Genomic DNA, 13,786 nt, shown 5'->3' with positions numbered 1-13,786 from the left:
TTTCTTTCTCTCTTTCTCTCTCTCTCTCTCTCTCTCTCTCTCTCTCTTTCTTTCTTTCTTTCTTTCTTTTTTAATATAAAAACTGACTTGGTATTTTTCTTAGTGCTTCATTGGAATTTGGAAATCTAGATGAAAGTTCTTTGGTTCAAACAAATGGAAATGACCTCAGTGTAGAAGACAGAGAGCTGTTGAAAGCTTACCATCACAGTTTTGATGATGAAAAGGTAGACTTGGATTTGATCATGCATCTTCTATATAATATCTGCCATAGTTGTGATGCTGGTAAGTGCTGTCTGAAAGAAATGGAGCATACTCTGTTGAAAAATTAGTATTTAGTTGTTAAATTTTTCTGTAATTCTGTTGATAGTGATGTGTGAATAGTAGTTCTTTTATAATCATGTACCAATGTGTGAAATCACATATTATTCTTTATAATGAGTTTTGTTGATTATGTCTGATTTTACAAGATTAAATACTAAAAATATTTTTCTCCAAGGTGCAATATTAATTTTTCTACCTGGATATGATGAAATTGTTGGTTTGAGGGATCGTATCCTGTTTGATGACAAGCGGTTTGCTGACAATACACATAGGTAAACTATAAAGCTTTGTACTTGTTGCTCAAGCTAACAGACAGATTCTTTGTTGCTCAAGCTAACAAACAGGTTCTATAGTTCATTTTCTCTTCTCAATTGTAATAGATATCAAGTCTTTATGCTCCATTCAAATATGCAGACATCTGATCAAAAGAAGGTATTAAAAAATCCACCTGCAGGTGTCCGAAAAATAGTAAGCATCATAAGATCTTTTATGTTCTACTTTTGTTATTCATTGGTCTATTTTCATATTAATCTTAAAATAACATTCCATTTCAGATCCTTTCTACCAATATTGCTGAAACAAGCATCACTGTCAATGATGTTGTCTTTGTTATTGATTCTGGTAAGGTGAAGGAGGTATGTATGCATAAGTTATATTTGTACCAAATGAAGAGGATTGAGTTCCAGTCCAACAGCTACTTTAGTAAAACTTCATTTTAGATGCAAATTTCTTTATAGATGAATTTACCATAATAAATGTTGTTTTACTAAACTGTTCTAACTTATATTTAGTATGTTGGGTATATTTTGGTGATCCAACAAATTAGACAAGAAGATTCACTTCTACTTACTAACTAGTAGTAGGAAAGTAAAGAATTAGAATATGCACAGTAAAAATTTGTCACATAGTGGCAGTTTGATTTACATATTTTCTATTTTCCTCTTATATTTGGGGATGGGTTGTAGCCCTCTTATTCATTGATAGAACCTAATGCCTTACATATAGTGTGTGTGTGTATGTGTGTGTATAGTAAGTGTTCTAAAGGTATTTAAATCAAGAGAAACTTGATTAACAAAGGAAAACAAAATCCTAAAAATTGAGAACGATGTATGCTGGGACCTCATGCTTCCAGATGCACATTTACCTACACATTTATACATGCACAGATGCATACATACAAAACCAACAGCAGTGCAAATTAGGGTGAACATCCCAGTAGTTAGCCAACAATGGAAGTCACTGTCCGGCTTTGTGCAAAAAGAGTTTTTTTTTTCCTTACTCTTTTATCTACTGTCTCTTGATACTTTCATACTACTGTAGCCATTCATAAATTGCATCAAAGACATCAAAGCATAAAATATTTACTATTAGACCCTTTGCAAAAAATTTTCTTCTCTGAAAAATAAGTGATAGCATTTGCTTGCTTTCAGTATTAACATGACTAATAATTCCCAGTGCTATAACTTTTGATAGATCAAATGATAGAGGTAATTAGTTTTTCAAGGAAGAAATGATAAAATGGATATAAGTAATCATTTTAGTGTGAAAAATTCATGTTTTCAATGTAATTTTAGCATCACCTTACAGAGAATAAAATTTCTTGTAGGTTTTGATCAAACTCATTGTAAACGAAGAGTAAACTGTTTCAGCTATAGTGTTAAAACTAAGTGATGTGTCTTTACATACCAAGACTTGTCAGATGTGCTGCATACCTGCCCTCTCTGTACTGGGTAGGCTGAGACAGGAGGATCTAAGTAAAGTTCAAGGCTAGCTTGGGCTACATTGCAAGAACCTGTCTCAAAAATGAAAAATCAGAGAGTGCAGATGTATTGCTCTTATGTTATTTAAATTTTAGAAATTAATTCTTCTAGGTATTATTAAATCATGACTTTAGCACAGTGATAGTATCAAAAGTATACATACAAAACTAACAAATGAAACAAATATTATAAGCTAAGCAGCATACTTTCTGAAAATTTCTTGACTAAACTTATTATTTAGTCAACTTATTAGAGAATGCATTTGTATTTGCTCTATTTAGTTAATTTTATACAAGGGAAAGCAAGGGCATGGAATACTTTTAAAACCACTTCTACAGCAGATCTTTACTTTTGACCATTTGAGGAAGTCTAGTGTTAGTAATGATTATATTTTTCTTTGAGACATTCAGGAAAGGTTAATTTTTGAGTAACTCAGCAGGATGTTACTTCACTTAGAGGTGTTTAGTTTGGTAATTATTAGTCATTCTTCCAGAGATTTACTGTTTGAGATGTATTTGGGCAATTTTTTTTTTAGTCATTCTTATTTCTTAAAAATGATGTAGTGGGCCTTTTGTCCATTGGGCTGTGGGGAACACATTCCTCCTCAGCCAGGGCTGGAGGCCAAGATGATCTGTGAGAGGCTTTGTTGTCTGGACTGCCATGAGCAGGCAGCCTTGTTTTCCGGCCTCAGACATTGACAGAAGCTAGAGTGGGGTGGGGGGTGAAAAAAGGGGCTGGAGAGATGGCTCAGTGGTTAAGAGCATTGCCTGCTCTTCCAAAGGTCCTGAGTTCAATTCCCAGCAACCACATGGTGGCTCACAAGCATCTGTAATGAGGTCTAGTGCCCTCCTCTGGCCTGCACCACAGACAGAATATTGTATACATAATAAATAAATATTAAAAAATGATGTAAATATGATAGAAAAAATCTCCAGAGAATCCCATTTTTGCTTTTTATACTGTGTTTTGTTTTTTATAATAGTTTCTATTTTTTGACATAATAATCACATCATTCCTTCCCTTTCTTTTTTCTGACTCATCCCTGGCCCTCACTTTTTTTTTTTTTTAAAAAATCCTCTTTTTCTTTGTTATTTATTTATATATATTTCTAAATCTATAAATCCTGTCTGCTCAGTGTATATAGTGTAACCTGCATCCATGTGATCTCAGGGCTGACCACTTGATACTGGATAACTAATTGGTGTATTTTTTCCCAAGAAAGACCTTTTCTCTTGCTCTCGGCATTCCCCAGTTGCCTCTAGGATTGAGGCCCTGCAAGCTCTCCCCCTCCATGTTAGGATATCCATTAGTGGTATCCGTGTTCTTGTAATCTCTAGGCAGTCATATGGATGTCATAATAAAGTCTTGGTGTCCTGTGAGAATCAGTTGTTATTAACCTGTAGGAGACAGTTGCAAAACGCCCCACACAGCACAGCATGGAGATTGTGTAGATCTTCAAAGCTTTGTTTGCCATCCGTTGTTTTTCATTATAATGTTTATATCCAACAAATGTGAGTTTTTAAGAATCAGTTTCTTCAATGGAGGAAGGGTAGATGGGGTAGGGAGAGAAGGTGGAGAGATTGGGAAGTGGGGAGAGAGGGGAAGTTTTGGTTAGGATTTAAAAGAACAATGGCAATGGGTTTTTGATCCTACTGCACATACTGGCTTTGTGGGAGCCTAGGCAGTTTGGATGCTCAACTTACTAGACCTGGATGGAGGTGGGTGGTCCTTGGACTTCCCACTGGGCAGGGAACCCTGATTGCTCTTTGGGCTGACGAGAGAGGGGGACTTAATTGGGGGAGGGGGAGGGAAATGGGAGGCAGTGGCGGGGAAGAGACAGAAATCTTTAATAAATAAATAAGAAAAAACAAAAACAAAACAGAAAAAATAATTAGTTTCTTCGAATTAATCAAGAGGGGCCTTTAAGTTTAACTTGGGCATGTTAAAATATCTATATTCTCATTAGTATCAACCATGTTTTAACATAAAGATGATTTAATATTGCAGAAATCCTTTGATGCACTGAATTTTGTTACAATGTTAAAAATGGTATGGATTTCCAAAGCTAGTGCCATACAGCGCAAAGGCAGGTAATGTATATTTTATGTTATAATTACATGCATAATCTATATTCATTTACTTGCCTGTTTGATAATAATATTATATAAATTACATATTGTATAATGTTCCTTTTATATGTTAGTGTCACGTTAGTCTTAATTTTATTTTATTTATTTTTTTAAATAAAGTCAACATTTATGACTACACCAATGATGTAAAGCAGTAACTCAGGGAGAGGCTCTGAAGGTGGCAAGTCGGGTTTATATGTTCGATTGACTAGTTTCTTCTCTTTTTGAACATGATTTTTTTTTTCCCGGACCACACAGTGAGACTTTATTTCAGAAAACAAATGCTAGAATCAAGAACAATTGCTCTAGACAGTAAAACTGTGTCTATCGTAAAAAATTATAAAATTTAGATTTTATCTATGGATACTTACCATGATAAAAGTAACATTTAAATGTCTTTATACATCCCCATTTTTCTTAAGTTACATTTCTATGTTTAATTTATTTACTGATATAACCAATTAAGCTAATTTGTTCTTTCTATTATGTCTTCTGGAATTTCTTTTTTTTTATTGATATTTATTGAGTTCTACATTTTTCTCTGCTCTCCTTTCTGCCTCTCCACTTCCACTTTAACCCTCCCCCAAGGTCCCCATGCTCCCAATTTACTCAGGAGATCTTGTCTTTTTCTACTTTCTACTTCCCATGTAGATTATATCTATGTAAATCTCTTTTAGTGTCCTCATTGTTGTCTAAGTTCTCTGGGATTGTGGTTTGTAGGCTGCCTTTCTTTGCTTTATGTTTAAAACCACCTATGAGTGAATATATGTGATAATTATCTTTCTATGTCTGGGTTACCTCACTCAAAATAATGTTTTCTAGCTCCATCCATTTTCCTGCAAAATTCAAGCTGTTGTTATTTTTTTCTGCTGTGTAGTACTCCAATGTGTACCACATTTTTCTTATCCATTCTTCCATCAAGGGGCATTTAGGTTGTTTCCAGGTTCTGGTTATGACAAACAAAGCTGCTATGAACATAGTTAAGCACATGTCCTTGTGGCACGATTGAACATCCTTTGGATATGTACCCAAAAGTGGTATTACTGGGTCTTGAAGAAGGTTGTTGCCTAATTTTCTGAGAAATCACTAAACTAACATCCAAAGGGGCTGTACCAGCTTGCACTTTCACCAGCAAAGCAGAAGTGTTCCCTTTTCCCCACAACCTCTCCAACATAAGTTGTCATAGGTGTTTTTGATTTTGGCCATTTTTACAGGTGTAAGATGTAATCTCAGAGTTGTTTTGATTTGCATTCCTCTGATGACTAAGGATGTTGAACATTTTCTTAAGTGTCTTTCAGCCATTTTAGATTCCTCTGTTGACAGTTCTCTGTTTAGGTCTGTACTCCATTTTTTTTATTGGATTATGTGATCTTTTGATGTCCAATTTCTTGAGTTTTTTGTATATTTGGAGATCAGACGTCTATCTGATGTGGGGTTAGGGAAAATCTTTTCCCATTCTGTAGGCTATTGTTTTGTCTTGTTGACTGTGTCCTTTGCTTTACTGAAGCTTTTCAGTTCCAGGAGTCCCATTTATTAATCGTTTCTCTCAGTGTCTGTGCTGCTGGGGTTATATTTAGAAAGTAGTTCCCTGTGCCAATGCGTTCAAATATACTTCCAATTTCTCTTCTATAAGGTTCAATGTGGCTGACTTTATGTTGAGGTCTTTGATCCATTTGGACTTGAGTTTTGTGCATGGTGATAGATATGGGTCTATTTTCATTCTTCTACATGTTGATATCCAGATATGCCAGCACCACTTGTTAAATATGCTTTCTTTTTTCCATTTGATATTTTTTGCTTCTTTATCAAAGATCAGGTGTTCGAAGATGTGTGGATTGATATCCGGGTCTTCTATTCAGTTCCATTGTCCTCCTGTCTATTCTTATGCCAATATCAGGCTGTTTTCAGTACTTTAGCTCTGTAGTAGAGTTTGAAGTCAGGGATTGTGATGCCTCCAGAAGTTCTTTTATTGTACAGGATTGTTTTGGCTATCCTGGTTTTTTTGCTTTTCCAAATGAAGTTGAGTACTGTTCTTTTGAGGTCTTTGAAGAATTTTGCTGGGATTTTGATGGGCATTGCGTTGAATTAGTCTTAATTTTATACTGTCTTTGTCAAGCAAATTGTTTTGGTACTTTAAAATTAATTAGCTAAAAAGATTTAAATCACATTTATTTAGTTTTTTTTAGTTAGTGTGTGTGTGTGAGAGAGAGAGAGAGAGAGAGAGAGAGAGAGAGAGAGAGAGAGAGAGAGAGAGAGAGGCTGTGACACACATTTGACATTCAAAGAATACCTTTCAGGAACTGGTTTTCTTCTTCTACCATGTGGTTCCTGAGAATAGAACTAAGTTGCTGGGCTTGGTCACAAGTGCCTTTTAACCCCTGCACTATTTCACTGGCACATTTGGGGTACATTTTCAGAAGTTAAATTTAGGCTATATTGCCGGCTCAAGTGAGACCAAATCCCAGTGTGGAGAGAGAGGGCAGTTGAGCCCATAGTCCTATTTGTATCTGTGGAGCTGTTGACAGTTGTTAGCTACTGGGAGCGGGAGAGACAGTTTTCTTGAAAGGTGTAGCCTCTGTTGACTATGTGTTGGTGGGAGACCAGATATCTGAAACTACTTGGACAGCACAAATTGATCTTAAAGGCTTTTGTTGTTTGTTTAGTTTTGTTACAAAAAAAGTAACAAGGTTGGGTAGGCAGGAAGTGGGGATGGATCTGGGAAGCATTTTGTGTGTGTGTGTGTGTGTGTGTGTGTGTGTGTGTGTGTGAATATAGTCAATAGAAAAAAATCGAAACTGTAGTATAATTCATGTTAAGATAAAAGACATTCAAAGGAATCAGAAATTATAAACATTTAAAATATAGGACAAAGGAATAATTTCTTCATAATACAAGTAAAATCTTTATAATTAAAATAATTTTAGTACAGGCCAAAATGGTTTATCAAAATGAAATTTATACATGTCCTGCTAATGCATTGTTTCACATATTGTCCTTGAGCTAGCAATCCTTTTGTCTATATCTCCCAGTTGCTGCCTTTACGTGTAACCAACTACCTGAGCATTTCACTATTGATGGACACTACCCAATTCCCATATCTTTTATTATAATGTTGCAAAGACCAGTCTCAAAAAACATCTTTACCTCATATATATCAAAGTGAATACAAATCAATGAAGCACTACGATTTTTCTTATTAGTCTGAGACTAATGAACATGTTTTATTGAATAGAATATAGAAGCAAAAACATTGGCTTAAATATTTTGCTAATGGGAGTTTATATTGGTATGAGTTCTTCAGAAGCTAAATTAAAACTATTTCTAAGTCTTCTTTTTATTATATAATCCATGCCTCACAGTGTATCTTAATATCTTACTTTTACATGTATATGAAGATTTTTCTTGTTGTTGTTTTTTGAGACATAAAGTTTTTTTGTTTTGTTTTTTGGAAAAAGGTTTCTCTGTAGCTTTAGAGCCTGTCCTGGAACTACCTCTTGTAGACCATGCTGGCCTCAGACTTGCAGAGATCTGTCTGCCTCTGCCTTCCTAGTGCTGGGATTAAAGGCATCCGTCACCTCCACCCGGTTACATGAAGATGTTTTTAAGACTGTTCTTTACAACATTATAACAAAAGATCTGGAAACTGGGTAGTATTCATCAATAGTGAAATGTTGGACACAGTTACATGCCTACTTCTGCAATGGCAGCAGCTGTGTCCTGACTCAAAAATACCAAAAGAAAAGATACCTTGTATACTAAAGGCTTTAAGGCATGATTTCTGTGCTTTGTAACTCCATAAAGTCAGACATTGTTATCATTATGTCGGGCTGTTCTCTTTGATACATTGAGCTGATTTATATTATTAAGTATATTATTGCAGGTCAGAAATCTTAATAAATCTCATTCTATTTTCAGTACCTACCAGGTGGTAACCTTTGTTGTGAAGTATGGAGTAATAGTAATGACTAAAGTGTGGTAGTTAATTTTAAGGTGAAATTACCACTTATAATCCGTGTTGAACTGTGAGTTAATACTATTTGCTGTAACTGGATTATGCTTTTAGTGGAGTTATGAGTGAATTTAAGAAAAAAAGAGGAAAGGGGAAACCACAGAAAGACATTCCTGAAAGGTCAAGGGACAGTCAGGTAGGACTGTGAATGAAATGAGCAGGAAAGTTGTCTGTATAGTTTAGTTTAAGAAGATGGTGAAGACTTGGCTGAAAGTTTGGAATAAGTCCTTAAGACCAGTTTTATTTTTCTCTCTCTTTTAAAGAAGTATGCGTGTGTGTAGGTGCCTGTGGAGGCCAGAAGTGCTGACCTGGAGCTGGGTCCTCTATACAAGCAGTATTCACTCTTAACTGCTGAGCCATTCTTCTTATTGTTTGTGCTATCTAAAAGAAGCAGCTTTTTGGAGAATGGGTTCATTAATATTTTCACTTCCATAAGAGAAGGACAATAGGCAGCATTATTGTAGCATGGTGAAAACAGAAAGATGGGTAATTCAAGATGTAGTGAAGAAGTATTATTGGGGATTTTTAAATACGTATGGGGGTGGGGAATATGGAATCAAGTAGAATCAAGACTGCTGGGCTGGCAAAAAGGCTCATGAAAGCATTTGCCATATAAGATAAGGCTGCAAACCAGAATTTGATCCTGGAAACCTATAGTAAAAGGAGAGAACCTACTCTTGGAAATTGTCTTCTGACCAGTGCATGTGCACTGTGGCAAGCTTTGCAATCGTGCATGCGTGCGGGCGCGCACACACACACACACACACACACACACAGACACTAAAATAAAAAAAAGTTGAGTGTTACCTAGGGTTCTGTTTTAGGAAATTGGACATTGTTGCTACTGTTGCCAGATAATTTGGCAAAGGTTCTTCTGTTGAGAAGAAGAATTACATTTTGGCTGTCTTGAGATTTAATTGACTAGAAAATCCATGTGGAGCTTTCCAAGAAGTTTCTGAAGTGTAGGCCTTGAATAACACCAGATTTAAGATGGATAAAAGTTGAAGCTAAAGAACAAGTAAGATCCCCTCAGATGATGTGATGACAGCGTATGAAGAGCATAGGACTGTGGTCCAGCCTCAGAAAGACATCAGCATTGAGGGTGTGGGCAAAGGCTAAAAGTTCCATAGGGAGGCTGACAGGGCAGGAAAACATGTTGTTAGGAGTAATTGATGTAGAAAGGAGTGGTTCCAGAATCTGCATGGGTCTGAGCTAGGTCCTCTGCATATATGTTATGGTTATGGAGGTTGGTGCTGTTGTGGGACTCCTAACAGTGGGTGTGGGGGGCTATCTCTGCTACTTTTGCCTGTACTTGAACCATGTTCCTCTACTGGGTTACCTTGTCCAACATTGATATGAGGGTTTGTTCCTAGTCTTATTGTAATTTGTTATGCTATGTTTAGTTGATGTCCCTGGGAGGCCTGTTTTTTTTTTTTTTTTCTTTAAGGGAAATGGAGGATGAGGAGAGGGAGGTGTGTGAAGGGACTGGGAGGAGTGGAGGCAGGGGAAATAACAGTTGGAGTGTAACATAGGTAAAGAATTGAAAAAAAATAAAAAAAAAAGAATTGAAAAAAAGAGTGGTTCAAGAATATCAGATTTTTGTAGCCTTCATGTTTCCCTCCCTCTGTCCCTCCATTTGTCCCTCCCTCCTTCCCTTCCTTCCTTCTTTCCTTTCTCTTTCTTTATCCTTTTGAGGTTGTGAGCTCCATAAGGTTGGAAGTATCTCTGTTATTCATCATATCAACATAGAGCTTGATAACATCTCAGTGAAATTGATTAAATTTAAATTACTAAGCATTCATGTTTTGAATTTCACTTAGTTTCAAATTTATGGTACTAATTTTTTATTTTTTTTAAGTTATAACTGTAGAGAACATTGTTTGTAAATCTAGCTCAGTAAAATGATAATATGGAGTACCAGAGCACAAAACACCATTTAAAAGTATTCATAGAGGATAAATAAGGATTAGAACTCAAATGTCTTGATCTTAATTAATTTCCCAGTCTCCTAAATTGCATTAGTTTATAGTTTTATTATTGTCCATATTCCTTATCTGAGTCTGAATTTTGTGTTTTATTTTTAAGAGCTGGACGATGTAGACCTGGAATTTGTTTCCGTCTGTTTAGTAGACTCCGATTTCAGAACATGCTGGAATTTCAGACTCCAGAGCTCTTGAGAATGCCTTTGCAGGTAGACCTACAGCTCTAAGCCTTCATCTGTGGGTGAAGGGACAGCTTCCAGTTCAGTTTCTACAGATTGGGCTTGAATTAATCACTTTACAAAATAAAATCATAAGTTAAATTTTATGAAGGGGATATATCCATAAAAAAGATTTTTATAAAATCTTATTGAACCTTCAGATATTTATGGAATGCATTTACATTATTGAACCATGTGCTTTGTGTGTGTGTTGTAGCATTTTAAGAGTCTCAAATGCATAGTATGGATTTTGAAAATTCTGGATGTGATTAGAAACTATTTAAGTTGCAAAGGTAATGCAAACATTCACTGAGATTTCAAACTTTCATTAATTGTTTTTCTTTGAGTTTTCTGCCTTCGTGCAAAACTACTAGAAGAATATCAGTCTGATTCTGTATTTTAAAAGACTTATTTATATTATTTTTATTTTACGTGCATGTTGTGTCTGTGTATGAGCAAACTCACTGTCTGATGTGAGTGCTGGGGACCTAGTCTGCCTCACTGCAGTGCGTCAAGTGCTCTTCACCGCAGCACCGTCTCTCCAGCCCCCACTTGGATTCTTTGGTCTCTTAGCCTGCATGCTTGCTTCTAGTCACTCAAAGGATACAAAATCATGTTTTTGACATCCACATCTCTGTGATGATTTTCGATACCCAATGTTTTTACAAGATTTCCTGTTCCTTTTATATATAATTAAAAATTTATAAAACAAAAATTACTAAATAAACTCTTAAGTCTTTCCAATCCTCCATTCTCATGTTTCTACTCAAACCATATTTAGTGTTTTTAAGTTGCCTTTATTTCTTTTGTGTATAGCTTTTGCTATAATGTGCTAACCCATTTCCAAATTCCTTTCCTTTATTTCTTTTATGGTACATTTCCATTCCTACTCTTGACATCTCAGTGTAAGTGTTTCTTCTCCTAGGAAATTGTTTAACTTTTCCTGCTCTTGCTGAAACTTGATTATAATTTATCTCTGCCCCCACCCAGTATTCTTCACAGCACTCAGCACGGTTATAATTAAGTAACTCGCTGAAGTAATGCGAGGTCTGTTTTTCCCTCTCCTATAAACTCCGAAAGAGCAAGCACTGTTCTCTTTCTCTGACTTATTACATAGTACCTGTGTGTAGAAAGCACCTGAATATTTGGTGAATGGAATGATGATAGACTGAGTGAGCATGATAGGAGAAAAAGTACTTACTATTTGGATAGTGACTCTCGAAGTTTTGTGGTTAAAAGCTATGTGAGAAAATGTTGCCAGAAGGGGCAGTGATCATCTTGGTATAAGCTGATTGAAGGCGTTACTGGTCATTTTGGTACAAGTTGATTGAGGGTATTACAAACACATACTTCATTGAAGATGCTCCTTCTATTCCTTTAACTCTGAGACTTCGCTACTCTGGGACTGGGAAACCGTTCTCATAGTTTCTTTAAATAAAAGTTAATGCTTTATTTTTACTCTTTCTAAATTTTTTGCTCTTGTGGTTTACAGGAACTTTGTTTACATACTAAGTTGTTAGCCCCTGTTAATTGTACCATTGCTGACTTCCTTATGAAAGCCCCTGAACCACCTCCAGCTTTAATTGTAAGAAATGCTGTTCAGATGCTTAAGGTTGGTGTTTTAATTATTCTACTTCATTGGGAAATTAAAGCTAAGTGAGCATATATTTAAGTGATTTTATTCTTTTAAAAAATGTCAGTTGAGAAACCCTGTCTTGAAAAACCAAAAAAAAAATGTCAGTTGATAAGTACTTTAAATACTGCTCTTACAAATTAAAATAGTAGATATAGTCTTATATATTTAATACAATATATATTTTTATGTGATGTGACAGTAAATGAATTATTTGCATTATTTTATACTTAATGAGTTTTTAACTTAACTATATGATTCTGGGTTATGTCAAATTGTTGGTTTTTTTTTTTCCTTTACCTAGACAATAGATGCAATGGATGCGTGGGAAGACCTGACTGAGCTTGGGTATCATTTGGCTGATTTGCCAGTAGAGCCACATCTTGGTAAAATGGTCCTGTGCGCTGTTGTTTTGAAGTGTCTGGACCCCATCCTAACAATTGCCTGTACGCTAGCTTATCGCGACCCTTTTGTACTGCCTACCCAGGCCTCTCAAAAACGTGCAGCTATGCTTTGTAGGAAACGGTTCACTGCAGGGACTTTCAGTGACCACATGGCACTTCTCAGAGCATTCCAGGTACTGTTAACTTTTGTTTATTGTTAAGTATGCTATGTTAAGTACATTCTCTGGCAAGTGTAGCAGTTTCAAAAATAAATAAAAAACTATATAACATAGTTATTTTTGTTTTACTTAGGAAACCACATTTTATTTATTTTTATTTAAGATTTATTTTTATGTATGTGTTTTTCATGCATGTATGTATGTGCATCATATGTGTACCTGGTGTCTGAATGTCAGAAGAAGGGTTTGATTCTATGGAACTAGATTTTTGGAGGGTTGTGAGCCACCGTGTTAGTGCTTAGACCTGAACCTGGATCGTCTACAATAGCAACAAATGCTCCTAACAACTGATCCATCTCTCCAGCCTAAGAAGTCACATTTTGTCAGTGGAACAGAAGTGGGTAGGGAAAAGACCATGAGGCCTCAGTCCTACACATAGAACTATAGGCAACTAAGAAATACTGAGAGTGGAAGAAATATTCTTCCTCAGGGAAGAGTATACCAATTGCTTAGAGTCCCAAATGCTCAGCCCTGAAAATATACATACAAATAACATTATAGAGACAGAACAGGTTACGTATGTAGCAATTAATTAAGAAAGAGGCCATGAATTTGAAACAGAGTAAGAAGGGGTGTATGGGAGAGTTTGAAATAAGAAAGATATTTTTAAAAAAATATGTGATTGCTCCTTATAGTTTAACATGACCAATTTATCTCTATTTTTTCACCCCTATTTTCTCCTATATACGTGCTGTACTATGCATGTATATACTTATATCTCATGTTTGAAAGTTGTTTATTGTTTAGTCATGACTTTGCCAAGAAATACTTTTAAAATTATTTTGGAATGACTGTGTGCTATGTAGAGGACACAGAACAAAGACTGGAAGAAAATTATCTTCAATTTAGTATTTGTAAAATTCTCTTTTTTTTATAGTATTTCTTTTCCTTGTGCACTTTAGGTACTATGCCAAAATTTATTTTTATAAAACAAAAAAGATAATCTAAAATTTTTAAAAATAACAGTGAGATAATGAGTAAAGAAAATGCTAAGACAGAAGTAACCTCTGAGGAGAGAAATGCAGTATAATTTAGAAATTTAAATATATAGGAAAGCATATATTATTTTAAATATATAGGAAAGCATATATTATTTTAAATATATAGGAAAG

The 13,786-nt window shown here is 35.3% G+C and overlaps 1 protein-coding gene and 1 non-coding gene across 3 annotated transcripts in view; both read left to right on the top strand.

The window, feature by feature from the left end:
• The window catches only part of Ythdc2 (YTH N6-methyladenosine RNA binding protein C2), a 57,558-nt gene that overhangs the window by 23,328 nt on the left and 20,444 nt on the right, over positions 1 to 13,786 (top strand). For both annotated transcript variants that reach the window (XM_050149259.1, XM_050149260.1), the window contains 8 exons: positions 104 to 282; positions 497 to 593; positions 702 to 789; positions 876 to 956; positions 4,089 to 4,171; positions 10,305 to 10,410; positions 11,912 to 12,031; positions 12,357 to 12,629. In XM_050149259.1, the coding sequence (XP_050005216.1) occupies positions 104 to 282; positions 497 to 593; positions 702 to 789; positions 876 to 956; positions 4,089 to 4,171; positions 10,305 to 10,410; positions 11,912 to 12,031; positions 12,357 to 12,629 (1,027 nt within the window). The remainder of the gene's footprint in view (positions 1 to 103; positions 283 to 496; positions 594 to 701; positions 790 to 875; positions 957 to 4,088; positions 4,172 to 10,304; positions 10,411 to 11,911; positions 12,032 to 12,356; positions 12,630 to 13,786) is intronic.
• On the top strand, positions 2,647 to 2,778 carry LOC126506042 (small Cajal body-specific RNA 20). The gene has a single exon (XR_007593067.1). It is a non-coding gene; the product is annotated as a small Cajal body-specific RNA 20 (non-coding RNA).

Source organism: Alexandromys fortis, unplaced genomic scaffold (assembly GCF_014885135.2).
Source record: "Alexandromys fortis isolate MF-2015 unplaced genomic scaffold, M_Fortis_MF-2015_v1.1 scaffold_60, whole genome shotgun sequence".
Lineage (NCBI taxonomy): Eukaryota > Metazoa > Chordata > Mammalia > Rodentia > Cricetidae > Alexandromys > Alexandromys fortis.
This window is presented reverse-complemented; position numbering and strand designations above follow the sequence as displayed.